At 39.7% G+C, this 16,257-nt stretch overlaps 1 protein-coding gene across 2 annotated transcripts in view; it reads right to left on the minus strand.

Annotated features, from left to right (window-relative positions):
- Positions 1–53: 53 nt before the first annotated feature.
- The window catches only part of SCAPER (S-phase cyclin A-associated protein in the ER), a 132,172-nt gene continuing 115,968 nt past the window's right edge, over positions 54–16,257 (minus strand). For both annotated transcript variants that reach the window (XM_010285733.1, XM_010285732.1), the window contains exons 25-27: positions 4,553–4,744; positions 1,816–1,867; positions 54–148 (exon numbers count right to left, since the gene is read on the minus strand). In XM_010285733.1, coding sequence (XP_010284035.1) covers positions 54–148; positions 1,816–1,867; positions 4,553–4,744 — 339 coding nt within the window. The remainder of the gene's footprint in view (positions 149–1,815; positions 1,868–4,552; positions 4,745–16,257) is intronic.

Below are 16,257 nucleotides of genomic sequence, written 5' to 3' on the forward strand. Positions count from 1 at the left end.
CAGGAACTGGTCAGCGTGATGACGTTGGGGATTTTTAAAACCAAATACAACACTTATTTTTTCAAGAAGAACTGTCGAGCTTCTTCCCAGGACTGTCGGGGGAATCTGTTGGACAGCTCAAGATAATCTTGAGAATTGAAAAATTTTTCTGTTGAAGACAGAACATAAAATTACCAAGTTATTCTCTCTTGTGATGAGATGGCAATAAAACAAGAATAACGAACACGCGGCCAATTCGCGATACTTCAAGTCATTTACTCCGCTCTCCCTACCAAAAACTTCTCAGATGGTGGGGTGACGCTTCCGTGGAGCTCCGGCCATTGAGGTTTGGCTTTAAAAACGGGGGCAGAGGGCACCGATGAGCAAAGGCTTGAGATTTTTAAGCTTTCGGATCAGGCTCTCTGCTTTGCGCATCAGAACATTATAGACCTTTACACATTTGATGTCCTCGGACCCACCAGGGACCGATTCGGCCTCGTTCAAGTTCGGGCAGCCTCAACGGCGCGCTCTCTGCTTAGCAGCTGCTTTTTCCGCAAAGGGCTGCGGAGTTTTGCTCCCCGATTCGCCCAAAGCTCCCGGCAAGATTACAAGCACAGCTTTTACTCCTACGAGTACTGCTGGCGACGCGGACGGGGCTACTACATGTGCACGCCCAGGTTTGCGGGGTCTGACCCTTCGAGCGGCGTGTTGCAGCGCTGCACCCAACAAGCAAGTTTGCGCTTTCGAGCTTTATTCTGAGCGGCGTTATCGTTCCCATTTGTTTTTTTGGGGACACAGTCCTTCATATTCAAGTGATATGATGGATAAAAATAATCCTGCTTGCGCTATTATTAAGTCAGCTTTTTTGCAACTGGGGAATGTTTAGAAATCACACTCACATGTCACCACATAGTCAACTTTGTTTAAAACTTCATTCAGTTTGAATAGCGAAAATAAAAAGCAGTTTTCCACTTAGATTTTAGATTTTTCTCGAGCAGATTCTCATGGAAACACAATCCTGGAAAGTCGGTGCTGCAGACACTGCACGAGGCTGCTTCAGACTAAGAGGTATAATGTTGGCAGCAAAAATCTCCATAAATCTAACGTTAATTTTATATTTTTGAATTTATTTTTAAAGGCAAAGCTTATGTTTTAGACCTAGACCTGCTCATCTTCTGCCAAACGTTCAGCAAAACGGTAAATTTCTGCTAGCTATGAGGGAGAAATGACTGTCCGAGTGACATACAAAATAGGGACCACTCCAGATCAGACTCCCATCAACACACTCGAATTTCAGATTACGAAGTAATAGCCATCTTAGCCGAGAATCTCTCAAATGTTTAGCCTAAAGAGGTTAACTGCATTTTACACAATATTTACAACAATTGGCGGGGGGGGGAATCACAACTCTTCTGCAAACCAACAAACTTTGCAGGATAATTACAGGACAGTATTTTACTAATTTTTGGCTCCCTGGGTGTATTGGCACGGCTGCGTGGCTTCTGCAACCTAAAACGTTTGAAGGTAGCCCTTGTGACAGCTAATTAAATTACGTGCACGTACAGTATCACGTTTTAAGACATGATACCACATAGCATTCAATAAAGATTAACAGCGCGAATCCCTGATACGATGAGCAGCAAACTGGAAGACATGTATGTTTAAGTCAGAATGTAAGCTAGACAGCCTCTCCCCAAACTGTAAAATCACTTTGCAATTCACTACTACAATTTTCATTGCGATGCAGGTTCAAAAAAAATTTAAATCACAGTAAAACACAGTATCTACACATTTTGTTACCCAATTGCTACTCTGTTACATTGCACGGAGACATACCCCTCTGCTGAGATAACTGATTATCCATTTGGCCTGAACTCTGTGCAAAATCCTACAGGGGAAACAGAACAAAACAAAACAAAAAACAGCATCAGGTTTTCAGATCTTACATCTGAGGAATTAAAACAGCATTTTTAAGTCTTCACAGTCACTCAAAAATACTAATACTTTATGAAAACTATAAATTAACTACTCTGGCTTGTTTGCTAGGTATCATAACAGAATTACTGCCAGCACTTAAGTTCTATAATATATAGTGGATTTTTATACCTTTATTTATACCTTTTTGGAAAAAAATATACTTTCAATACACAACAGAAAAAACAAGGTGTTAGTATCTTCTTAGGAAATAGTTATTATCATGACTTTTAATTTAAGAGAACATTTACTATAGCTGTGTTTCTTTAAAACAAATGGTGTTTTAGATTTATGCTCCTGACTGCAAACACACTCTTACAAAATCCCTGAATTATCCCAATTTCATCGGCTGTGGTTCCCAGTGACCCGGGCGCCTGAGGTCCTGATCTCCTGAGAGTAAGTGAAGTTCTTCTGCAGAGGTGCTTAACTCTGGCCAACGCTGCAGCCAGCTGTGAGGTGGCAATTAATCTAGATTAAGTGCCCAACGCGACGTGCTGCTATCGCACGGGATGTGCATCCTCTGGAGCCAGCAAGGACACCCACCGACTCCACTCAGAACAAGGCAGGATTACGCAAGTCAGCTGTCCCAGTACGGAGAGGGCTTTTAGGATCCTCTCTTTTGTTCGAGCATTCACTGAGCAGAGACAGTATTATTTGACATGAGATACAATTTAGCCAATCACAGATACTCCTAAATGTTTTTTAATTATTTCAGCAAGTCTAGAAACAGAAGTAGCAAAAATAAAGAGGATAATGCAAACTTCAGATGATGGAAATAAATCTGTCGGTAGGGAGGTGTAACGCGGGTCGTTGTAAAATCCAGCAATCATTTTCCTTTGATTTACGCTGCACACATTTAACACACTGTATTTAAGTGTTATATTTGTACACACCACCAAACTTTTACGTAAACGGGACTTCTTTTTGCATTCCCTGGCAGAGGAAGAATCTCATTTTCTAGTCACGGGGAAACATTTTACAGTCTTTCCCAAACCTTCCACTGAGGCAAATGAGAGATTTGCTTGACAAACAGCAGCGTGTTGAAACAAAAGTACGGAGGCAAGTCTCTTCTGTGTGTGTGGGTATCGGAGCATTCCTTGGTTCCCTTCAGAATTGTTCTCTCCGTGTGTGTGTGTGCGCATGGGCAACGTTTGGGATTAGATTTTGAAATGGGTAAAATACTAAAGCACCAGGGAAGCCAGCAAAGGCGTGACACTTTACAGCACACAAGGATCTCCCATACTTTAATGTAACACCTTTTTTAAAAGCCTGCAAGAATAGTATGTGGACTTGGCAACGGAGATATACCTCTAGTTGGAAATCAAAGTACTGACATAGACCCTTGTAAACATACTTACGCTTTGCCGTAGCTACTAAGGAATTAAAATCCAGTCTCTCTCTTATAGCACAGAAATAAAGGTAAATAACTGTGATTATTCATATAGGGAACACTCTCCTGCACTCTCCTGTTTTTTGTCTGGAAAAAACTTGCTGCGTTTTACTCGTAATTCTTAGATCATTTTTTGCCACTGCAAATTCTACACTGAAATCTGTAGTTTCACTATAAGAAAGTCAAAGTCAAAGGTGAATTTGTAGCTTTATATTTAACCGAAGTTCAGTACTATGTGTCAAATTCTTTTAATACTAAGTTCCAAATAATTCTTTCTAAACTGCTATGCAATTATTTAAGTATTAAAAGGATAAAAAGTAGTTGCACTCAGAAGTTTGATGTTACGCTAAGACTTTTAGTAAATATTTAGTTCTTGTGTCTTCTCCCCCAAATCCGCGTAGCCTACCCTTGGACTAGCTGCAAAGCATTAGCAAGAAGAGTTTGCCTAACATTTCTGTATCGACAACAGTAACCTTCAGGTGACCAGAGTTACTAGACTCCTAAAAGCATGTAATTTTTTTTAATAGTAAGAGTGTTTACGAAAACCGCATGCATTCACTGGAAGTAGCCAATAAAACGTACGGAAAACATGAGGTATGCATAAAATCTGATACATAAAGCACAGCATATAAATTTAGACAAAGGGAACAAAAATGCTGCAAATCCTTACTCAAAACAGTATTTGCAATGACCTCAGTGGCTTACTGTCAAAAATAAAGATTGCAAGATTAGACCAGTAACATATGTTCCGTGTATTTTCTGCATAAAATACATACACTTCTGTTCAGTTCTCTCTGTAAATCTACTGTACACAGTACACAAGTGTACATTTGTATGTAAACACATTAATATACCGACTTCAAATATGCTGTATGTGCCGTAGATTTTCAAAAATAAGTATTTCAAGGATTGTCTGGTAATAGCAGGATCTACACCAAGGCTTCCTAGCACGTCCATTAACTGTAATGAAAACAGGATTCTGCATGTGATAGTGAGAACCTGAACTACCCGGTAACCTTTTAGTGTTATAAGATGCCTCAAGTACAGGCATAATCTGTGGTTTGAAAAGAGCTGCAGAGAATCTTAAGAAGTACTTCAATGCTGTTTACTTGTTTTACTTAAGTCAAATGATTTCCATATACACAGCAAAGGCGAGAAACGCTGCTGCAGTTACCCTGCACGCTGCTGTGACGGGACTGCAATAGCTACCTGAATGAACGTGGCGAGTAAAACACAACTCATCTCCTGCTCCAGGATGATCTTGTTCTGAGGGTTATTGTAACAAGCAGCTATTAGCGAAGGGAAGAGCACTTTGATTAAACGAGGATCACTGAAATACTGGAAAGGCAACTGGCATAGTTTCTGCAGCACCGTGGGGTGACGGCCAGACTGTACGATGATCTGAAAATACAAACATAACAGAATTAAAACACGTGACCTATCTGTTCTTCTCTTCCTGTTAACCACCAAGGGTGTTGAAGTCATGCTAAAAAAATGAGCGTGGCTGAGGAGTAAATACTAAAAATAACGCTTATAACGTTTAGTCCAAATAATACTTGCACACTAAAACAGAAGTTACTTTTATTGCAGACGAACACAAAGAATATAAGGCTGTGAAACTTCTTTTTCCTCTATCATCCCAAAAGACAGGAAGTAAATGAGAAGGGGATTAATCTGCAGATGACAACAAAATAGATCATTTAATACCTTCAGTCAAAAGACAAAGAATTATGGCAAAAGGCCTATCGTAAGTTAGAGCTACGAAACAAAAGACCCCAACCCCTGCCATTTAAACACAGCAAGCAAGTCTTTGGGCGGGGTGTGCGTGTGCGTGTCAAGAAAGAGATCACCAGGACTGTAAAAACCCTCCTGAAGCTCGATCATCCTTTACCGGAGTGCTCTCTGGCAATTAGAGGGGACTCTGTTTCACGGTAGATGTCTGCCACGCATTCTCGGGCACCAAAAAGAAAAGGTGATTGTAGGCTGCACAGCAAGGAGTTTCAGTAAGTAGAGACTCAGAAAGATCCTCCCATCTGTATTTCTTATCTTGGTTTCTATCAGTGCCATTGACTCTAAAAGGAGAATTGTTTAGATAAATGGGACTGTTGTCATGAAGCAGGCTAAGTTTACAACTCTGTGTAGCTGAAGAAATAAGGCAATGCTATTACTGGTCTCCTGCAACGGAACCTTTCCAATTTACTCGATAGTCTTATAAAGTCTTTGTGATAAACTAAAAAATGCCCAAATCGGATCTGTTCCAAGTAACCTTGATTAGACAATTACAATATGAAAGGGCTGTTTGACCCAAAGTTGGCTTTTTGGCATAGGAGGAAGCTCCTATAAGGTTAGAACACTGTAAAACTTAGGGTCACGACTGTAAATTGTACTTGGAAAAGCACAATTTTACAGGTACACACCCAGACAAGACTGCATTCAAATTAAAACCAGAAGGACAGAAAGAAGCAGTTGAGACCACAGGAACATAAATTACAGGGATTTACAAGTTCTCAAAGCACTTTTCACAATACCTTCAGAGCACACTCTCAGCTGATAATGCAGTTCACTTTAAAAACAAGATCAACAAAGTAAGAGTTTGCATTTTTTTCAGCTCACCAGCCAAAAAGACACTGAAAACCTTTCAAAATACTGCTAAAAATGTCTTAATGCCCTTAAAGACAGGAGGAATTTTAAAAAGACAGCCAAATATGTGACAATTAAGCGTACATTCAGACACCGTTTTGAGGAAAATATCACTGAAGCGTTCGGATGATTCTAAACTTAACTGTCGGCTCCCACCCCGTAAGCAAGAGGGTGCCTTTCGAGTCTGTGATTACTGTTTGAATGGCAAGTTAACCAGAGCAGTTATTATATAAATCTGTGTTTTTCTATGGTACATTCTACCATCAGAAAAGCATTTAAAAATCGAGCGTTAACTGTACTAAAGTAACTACGGTTGGTACTTCTGATCCAGGGCAGAACAGCAGAACTCTTGATTTCTTTTTCATGGCCCCTGTAACACTTGATGAACAGGCAGAGGAAAAGAAGTTTTGGGGGCTTTTAGTTTTTCGTTCCACACTGCACTTCCTCTACCTGTTCCAAAAATGCCATGGATAATTACTGAACTCCTGCCAAACTCAGAGTGCAGATACCCGAATAGCTTCTGCGGAATTATTATTGCATTCTCTTTTTCTTTTCAACATTTCTACTACTACGATGTTATCAACATTAAAGATAGGAAGGTACATATGAGGACTGCTGATTGCTTTAATTTGGTATTTATCACATGTGGAATCCATTTAATGATTTCAGCTCATTGTACTAATGCAGCTGCTAAACCTGATACGGTATATTATGTACGCTGAAAAAAAAAAATTAATCATGAGTCACCCCTTACTGGAAAAAACCCCAAACAAACCAACCTCTAGGAGAGTACATATTCCTTGTTTCACTGTCAACCGGTGGAGAAGGTGAAGTCCAGCACTTGACTTAGCAGATGAACAACGAAGAAAACAAATGAAAACCTCGCCTGTGACTTCTTTACGGTGGAAAAAGACTTCTTTTTACTTTTTTTTTTTTTAAACAGTCACTTGGCTGAATGATCCCAGGGAGTTTTGCAGGCCTGGAATACTCATCTTACAAAACGCTCTAACGCAAGATACAAACTCCTTACTGAAATCCCGCGCAGAAAGCTTGCTTTTCCTCCTGCCACATACTGGAATCCAGGCACATTTACCTAGAATTAGCTTTTCTTGTTGCTCTCTCTCTAGCCTGAAAGCCACATATGCCTGTCAAACGTAACAAGATCCTAATTAAATCACCACATTTATGTACAGCCAAGCATTTAAGCACCTGCTTAACTTCAGATATGTGCCTAGGTTCCATTAATATTTACTTGTGGTTTTCTTTTTCTGAATGGAGACCTATCAAATTAGTACCAGCTACTTTTTTTTTTTTTTTTAAATCCAGGGCAGGCAACTCACATGAATGTTTTCTGTATTTCATTAAAAATTTTTGCTTACTCCCCAAATTTATAGATATTCACACAACTTTATTGGTTTTGCCTTTGCTTAGCTTACATAAATTCCCAAGAAGATGCACCTGCTTAGCTTAGCTTATTTTTGTCCCAACACAGTAAACATTAGTATAACCCTGTGAAGACCCAAACTACGCACAGGTAAGAGACACCGCAAATATGTTTCTGCAATGCTATTTCATGATGAATTAATGAAATACTTCTCTGTGCTACCAGCCAAACTCAAGAGCCTGCTACACCTCGGAGGTGGAGCCCCCGTTACAGAGCGTGGTGATATGATTCAGGGTTAGCACACCAGAAAGCACTGGCCGATGGCACCGTCTGCTCTCAGTGTAAAAGCCTGCTGGAAACGAGAGGCTAGAGCATCTTAAATTCTTTACTGGGCTGAACTGAAGCAACCTCTACACCGTATAAGCCAACGGTTAGCAAGGCTGCACAACATATGCCACTCCAATATCCGATTTTGTTTACTTCTAGCCTTTGCTAAAAGTCACCTTTAAGAACACAATTTTCCCTGCTTGGTCTCTGTCTGAATTTCCAGCTTTCCTACACCACGACCGCTGTGCCTACTGAATCCACACTAGCTGACTGTCCAGCACAGTGACTAATGTGATGACCTGTGGGAACTTTTTACCGAGCAACACTTTTCAAGGTTGCCTATCAGTTATCTTCTGTCACTCCCACCAGTTTATAGCCTTCTGCAGGTCCTGCTAATTTGCTTAATCGCCAATAGCCAGAGGGTCGGGCATTCTCTTCTGCCCTACCAGGCAATCCGTGCTCCCGCGTGACTCTTTGGAAAGTGCACTCTGCACTCGCAAGTGCAATAACCATCCTGATCCACTGGATTGGTATTTCTGAAGTTTATCACTTAGGAAAGCATGATTCATGATTACCGAAGTCTTTAGACGGAATCCATTTGTTCCTCAAGTTTACTTGGCCAATATTCACTATATAGCATATTACTCGGCTATTTGCTGCAATTCTTCTAGCTGTGAAAGTCTGAAGCAGTATAAAAGTCAGTCTTTCAAAACAGACTACAATGACAAAAGCCAGCAATATGCCACACAGCACTTGAGCAATAAAAAAGGACAATCAATCAAAAAAATTAAAAGCTCCTTGTGGTATGGAACAGTAATACAGCTGTGAGGGGAACTCCTCATTTTGCTGGGAGATAAGGCTTCTTCCCCTGTCACTGAGGCAGGGTGTCTGGAAGGATATTCCATCCTGGATTCTGCAGTTCTTCCTTGGATTCCCACCAGGCAGCCTTCCTCTCCTGCTACTGCTTCCCGGCACCTTGCAAGGGAGATCCTCCCAGGAGTGAAGGCCTTTGCGAGGGAACTAATAAACCACATGGACCCAAGTAACTTGGGTACGGCTTTCCTCTGGGTAGAAAGGGGAATGTTGCAGCTCATTTCATTTTTCTGTGAAGCTCCAAAGGCCCAAAAAGAACTTTCTGACGATCCTGCAGGAATGAGAATCGTAGAAGCGCGACTCCCTCCCTCGCCTGCATGGGCAGGGAGGTAACCGCCGGTATGCACAGGGGAGACCTTTGCATGACGAGTAGCAAGGGACAGATGTTTTGGTGAACACATCCTAATTCTGTTTACATACTGTATATACACATATTTGTCTTTCACTTGATTTTTCTCCGTATTCCTTTTACCATGAATGAAAACTACAATTACTTTTAAATGCATACGTACGAATTCTTGTCAAAGCAGGGTAAGAAAATCTTCATAACTAATAGGATCCAGACCTTCTGAATGACAGAAATGATACAGAATGTATCAGCAGATACACGTCAAAACAGAATCAAAACTTACCAAGTCAACGGTTAATTCTACAAGAAAATTAAAATAAGAACCCTCTAGTCTTTGAAATTGTATCTTCATAATCAGGTAACTGAGTTTAGAAGCGTCTTGTAAGGAATGAACAGGATTTTCATTGAGAAAACTAAAATGTCAGCCAGAAAGTTGAAGTATGACTATGTGTAAAATATTGAACAAATATTAGCCAAATTGAAGTAAACTGATAATTCATATATTCGTATCATTCATATATTCACATGTCCTAATTAGACATGTAACGTAGATGCATGCTACTAATTTTTCAAGAACGAGTAGTTCAATCAAATTGCCTTGTGAAGATTTAAACTTTTTTTAAATACACAGTAGCACTTCTGGTGACAATCTAAATTTCTGTTTCCAAGTTGTAATTGTACACATTTTACAGATGTAAAGCATTTTAAAAATGAGAAATTAATTGCATTTAAAACTTTGCCTGCAACCTTCCAGAGATTTAATGAAGATTATGATCACAGATTGATTTTCAATGGTCCTATGCATGTATGTTAAATGCTGTCAGATATTTTATTACAAATAACAAAAAAAATGCTTCAGTCTCAGACCAAGGACTTTTTCAGCCCTTGTGCACTATGCAAGGTTAGTCCAGGATTACCGCAGAGCGGAAGTGCTGATTTTTAGAGCAATATTTAGTCTAGTTCTACTGATGGATTTAGGTTTTCTTGTTTCATTTGGACATTTGCAGCTCTGGAAAGGCATCATTCATGTCAGTTATTTCTGTCCAAATACACCATAAAAACACTGGAATTATCTCTCAAAGAGGCTAATTAATTTTCTGGTCAGGAAGAACAGAAAGCCAGCAGCAAGCTTTTTGTCTATGCAAAGGTAAAAAAAAAGAACTGAGAAGTGAGTACTCGATTCAGAAAACCACGTTCTCAAAGAAGTGTGCTAGCCCAGAGAATCACAACATTATGAATCAATTACTGTAGTTTACTGAAGATTATTCATACATTTACAGAGCTACAGGACATTCATCATGTGTCTAAAATCATAATAGTATTTACCAGTCTATTCAATTATTTCCTCAAAGGCTGCTTCCCCGCCCAATAATAATTAAAGAAAAAAAAAAAAAATCTCATCACAGTATTCCCGGTTAAAAATGAGTTGGTTTAAGCCTGGCAAGAAGCTCTTCTCCTCCAAATAGCTAGACAGTGGACAGCTTATCAAGTCCAAGCCTAAGCCCGCAACATTTTTAATTGGCAAAGCAGCTTCTCTAGCTATCCAAGGAAGTTGCTAAACGAGACGGTGCATTTGCTATGAGACATTCGCCACATCCACTTTGGCGTGGCAAGCAACACTGCCAACAGTAAGCCATTTTGCCAGGGTCCTTTAAGCCCAGGGCTAGGGGATAGAGGCGGTGCTGGCCCTTGGAGACGCTACAGTGTACGCACGAGAGCCCTCAGCGCCAGGCTAACTCAGGAACATGGACGGTGTGCCTCCATCATTCTTGCTTCATTTTTGGGAGACTTGCTGAAGGCTCTTCACAAACATTAACCGGAAGACATGATTTAAGCATTGCCAAATAGAAAGACTGTAGTGGGCACTTTTCAGAGCAGATCCTGTAACTTATTTAAAGTCTCGTTTTCATCCTGTTGTGTTGCCCCACTATTTCCTTTATCATGAATTTCCCATTACCATTAGGGCAATGATTTTGCAAAAGCTTGTTTTTTGTTAAGCCGACGCTTCACTGAGGTCACCAGTAACGCTTCTGTACGCCAAGGTCTACTTTCCACACCACAACCAACAGGAAAGCTCACAGCAGCCTGGATACTCTCCTCCATCTTTCCTAGCAGCCACTTGGTTACTCTGCCTGCCAGCTCTCATCGCCTTCCAGAAACCAACTACACAAAAAAAAAAATCAGATTTCAAAAATGACTGGCTTTAGACGTTAATTTGATCATATAGTTTGCTTATTATTTCTATTCCTTTTGCTGTATCTTAACATTATGTCATGGTCGACGCTATTAAAATAGGCAACATAAACATGCAGAACCTTGGGGAGCAAAGGCATTGCTGGCTTCAATGGCACCGCGAGGGCACAGCCCCCATAAATGAGACCCGCAGGGGTAGTGGATGTCCAGCTAAGAGGGCAGAGACCATGTCCAGCAACTCTCAGCTGCCATCTGAGCACCTGGAACTGCACGTACGCTGCCAGGTCTCTCCAGGAGCAGAAGAACGCTCACTTGGCAACACTGCAGCGGGAGGATAACGTGACTTACGCGTGCTTTCTGGAGCCTATCAGTTCCTTTCATCCACAGAAGAAAGGAAAAAGTTGCTTCTTAATTATCTAAGACAGCAGAGAAAGGAGAAGGATTGCTAAGGAGAGAATTGAAATCTGTAGCCACAAGAAAAGCCAAATGTCAAGATCTGAACCGAACCTTACAAGTCATTTAAATGCACTAACGCGTGACCAACTCTGCACGAGAATGTTATGTTCTTAGTACTCCACAGTCAGGCTGGTGTTTTTTAGTAATTTTGAGCAGGTATTAGAAACTGTAGCTCTTTTATCAAATGAAAAGTGAGACAACATTATAGTAACGTGGATACGGGAAAATGGAGTTGAATCATAACTCTGTAAAGTTTAAAACTACCTGAAGTGAAACCTTGCTCAGCTCTTGGGAAGAAAAAACTGCTAATAAAATGGTGTATTCCACAGGTACTTAGAAACAAATACAGTGATTATCACTGTGAGCTGGATGAGCCTCCTAGAAAAACATCCTTCTCCATAGAACTTCCTTGTATTTTTATGAAACGAAGCATTCAAATGTGCTCTTCTGCTTGACGGTGCTCTTCTGCTATAACGTATTTCGAGTTCAGATGCGATGTTCTTAGAACAACTCAGACTAAAACGCTAATGGTTCTCTAAGGGGCACTCCTTGCCTTTTCTACTCATATGACCTATGGTTCCAAACTTGAACATGGCCATTATAAACATTTGGATCTTAAATCTGTGCTGTAACTATTAATGGTTTTTCTTCCCCTATTTATTTATCATTTATATAAATGTCAATTCTAATTTGTACAAACAACTAATACCTTTATGCAACAGGAACTGTGTATCCTAATCTCTGTAACTACAGTACTTCATCAAACAGTTAAACCGTTTTGTTTGATGTCAAGTTATTTATAACTTTGTAAAAGAAATAAGTCTTTATATTAGTAGTCCAGAGTTTCTCTTCAAAGTTAGATCTGCATTATTTCTTTGCTCCTATATAAACAGATCTCATACTGCTAGTATTTAATCAGCAGAATATGTCACCACTTAGGCTCTTCTTCTGTTTTAAGGTCAAGCTCTTTTTTCTTTCCATTTTGCAAACTCCACTATTGGCAAGACTCTGAGCAAAGAATGTTCTAAATTCCTCCTAACATTTATCAGGATTCAGAGCACCATTTCCATGCAAAAACAACGTTCCAGAATGCTACATTCAAATTTAAAAATAAGAATTTTGTCTATTTGAAAAATTCCAGTGTTTATTTTCTTAACGTCACATGCCAACTTTCAGAGAGAAGATAACAGAGTTCAGAAATAATATTAGTCTTCCTATAAATGACATTATGAGCACTGTCCTTTTAGAGCTAGCTCTATGGTTTAAGCACAGAGATTCAGCGGTGCTCTGTGTATACATAACAAAGAAAAAAAAAATTATCCAAGCAGTTTCTGTGTAATCATCCAAAGCCATTTGAGCATTTAGCCTAGGACAATGGCAAATACAAGCACAGCGATGCAGTAAAGATGTAAAAATGTTTGTCAGACGTGATGCTAGTGGGAAATCTAGATAAAGAAGTTCTTTATACAAAGCTCTTGAAAAAAGGTCATCCAAAATGACAAATAACACATCACCTTAGTTATAAGATAACAGATGAACTATAGGAAGATTAAATTTGGTAATAAATAAATAAATACTATTAAACAGATATTGTAAGAGATAAGCTTCATCACAATGTGATGAGAAGAGAATGGAAACAATTCTAATACGTATTAAGGCTATTTGTGAACTTAACACATGCCCGGGCTACAGGATAAAATAGTAATCTAATGCCTGAGCTAGAAAAGGTATTAAGGGAAAGTCTAGCATTGAAAATGATAGCATTTTAGCATTTAACATATTAACGTAAAAATAAAGATTTAAACAAGTGAGGTTGCTCTCATCCTTCATGTTAATCGTATACTTAAGGACCTTCCTAAATTGTATCATTGCCTTCTAGAAAACGGTAAGCTTCATGGTTTCCAAAATACTGTAACAGATGTACATGCTTAAGTGGTGGCTTAATAAATTTTAATCAGAGGAGAATATTATTATACATCTAATGTATTGAGAAATACATATATTCTGTAAGCTCAAATTAAAAAAACCACCATGCCATGTCTCAGATCCTTAGGTATTATTTTGCGCACCGAAATGATCATAATTAGCCCTTGCAGCCCTGTGCTATTTTTGAAGGATCATCTTGACATTTAAATAACATCTTCAACTTTGATGACGGACCACTTGTAACTTTAAGCTGCTGCTCTGGGCATGATCCTCTACTCATCTACACAGGTGAAACGCAACTGATGCGAATGAAGAATTCTTGATTTAAAGGCTAGAGAAGAAACGGGACCCTAGTCAACAGAAATTCAAAGAGAGTACTGGCAGAGGTTTCTGCCATCAGCCTTGAAAATGGCTAGTTTGGGTCAAAACCCCCAGAAGGTGTGAATAATTAAAATATTACAGACTAAAACACAGGAAATCTTTCTGTCTCTCTCGGAGCATTTGCTCTCTTCAAAAGCAAGCGCTCTGTCGCTCTCCAAAACCCTACTCGCAAGTAAGAATTTTTATTACTCGTACGTTTTGTCTGCTCTCTTCCACAATAAATGTAAAGGGTTTGTGAAAATATCTGATCATCAACTAAAAAGATTGTGAAATATTGAGCCACTGGACATGTTACAGAGCTGGCTGAGGAAAAGCTTCAAAGAGACAGCAAGAAAATCTACTCTTCTGCCATGAAAACTGTGCCACAGTTCACCCATCACTCAGGGCAGAGGAAGACGAGCAAGATTTTCCATAGTACCCACTCTGCAAGATTTAATGCCTTTTATTTTTTCTTTATGTTTCAGTATCACTTCAATCAAGTGTTACTTGAGCTGAACGCGATGAAATGGATTTGGGAGACTTTTTTTGGGCCTCTTGCAGGCTCCCACCCTTAGAGCAGCATCCAAGCGCTCCGAACAACTGTCAACCGCCCGAGCCCAAAGCCGTGAACACAGAGCAGGCTGGCGTCCTCTCCGCATGGGGCCCGCGATGTTGGGGACAGTCACTGCGGGTCTGCAGAGACTTGGAAAACTTATAGTTTATGGGAGAAGTACAGGGAGTTCCCTCACACATGAGGCGAGACAGACAATAGCTTACAAGGCCTGATTAAATATTTCCAGGCTTTAGACTTTGTTTTAAATTTCTGTGTGAAATTCAATTCTCTTGAAAAGGAGAGACCGACAGGCTGGGTGGGAGCGAGGCAGAGCGAAGGCAGGCGTTGTGCAAGCTTCTGCCTCCATCGCCGCCAACGGATCTCCACCGGCCAAACCCATAAAGTCCTAGGCCCAGGTCTTAGCTGAGAAGAAACTGCTTATTAAACAGGATTATGCCAAACTCTGCGGTGCTTTTTCGATGTGGACAAAAGGCCACTGGGATTAAGCTGAGACCACCAAACTCTCTTTATTCCTGACACAGGAGTAAGATTAGAACGTTGCTCTCCAGAGGTGGCATTAGCCAATTGCTCTCCCTCGTCATCTCCAAGCTTTAGTTACGGACTATATTTTAAGGTTGTTGAAAGTACTGGCTTTTATGACACTGGGAGCTAAGTTTATTCTTTCGTGTTTACAGTTTAAGAAAAAGACATTAAGATAAATCCAAATACATTCATTTCTCATCTTAATTCCTATACACTCTCTCTTCCCCTCCTACAGGACATCAGCCAGCCATGAACTGAAACTAAATACACTTGATTTCATGTTAAGTCTTTGCTCATATTAAATTACCTTCCTCACACCCTCTCAAAAAAAAAAAAAAAGGGATGCATTTTGGAATGTTAGAAATACAATTAAAATGTGGTGCAGGAAGTATGCAGTCGCACATTCTTGTGCTGTATTTTATTTGCTTTGTCATAGATTATTCTTAAAAAAGAAAAGAATTCATCGGTAAGCTCAAATAACAACAGAGGTGTCTGACAAATTGCCTAAGAGGCATCTTTTCACTGACTGCCTAGATAGGAATGCCATCTTTTGTGAAGACATTGGTTCACTTAAGTGAATTTATGTGGTCTGAGTATGTAAGGCTGATAGAGAAAAAGCGTGCAGTACAGATCTGTTTTAATTTACTCCATTTTACCTCGGTGGGTTTAATCCTTAGGGGATTTTTTTGTTCACAAGCTGAAGTGCTCCTAAATGGTATTCAAGACTACAACTTCACATGAATCACTCACTTGCCAAAACCAGCTATTCCACAAAATTTACCAGGCATTATTTTTCGTTCAAACCTATAAAGCTTTAAGAGGTTGTAGTTTGGTTTTTTTTTCTTGAAAGTTCTGAAGAACTAAACCCACAACCTCAACATGAAATCTGTACTCCTAAGAATCCCTCCTCTGAAAAGAAGCTAACAAAATCAGAATTAAGTGATTTCAGATACTATTTACCTGAAAATATGGACATTAACTATACAGTAACTACCAATTCCTGCATCTTTACTCTTGTGTTGTATTTTCAAAAACTCCACCTACCAGATCAAAATTGTTCCAGCCACTCCATAGCCCCCAAACCAACATAAATAATGAAAGATTAATGACGGCCTCTAGTAAACAACCCCTATGGAACTCTGTATAATGTGTTTATAACCAATCTTCCAAGCTCTCCTGTCAACTTCTGATTTTCACAATTTTTCCATTTTATAAGTATTTTTCTTTCTTTATGCTAACGGTAGAGGAAACTGGCCGCATACTGAAACTCAATACACACTTAACACCGTCAAAAGCACAAAATAATTTCC

The sequence above is a fragment of the Phaethon lepturus genome, unplaced genomic scaffold (assembly GCF_000687285.1).
Source record: "Phaethon lepturus isolate BGI_N335 unplaced genomic scaffold, ASM68728v1 scaffold1224, whole genome shotgun sequence".
Taxonomy (NCBI): Eukaryota; Metazoa; Chordata; class Aves; order Phaethontiformes; family Phaethontidae; genus Phaethon; species Phaethon lepturus.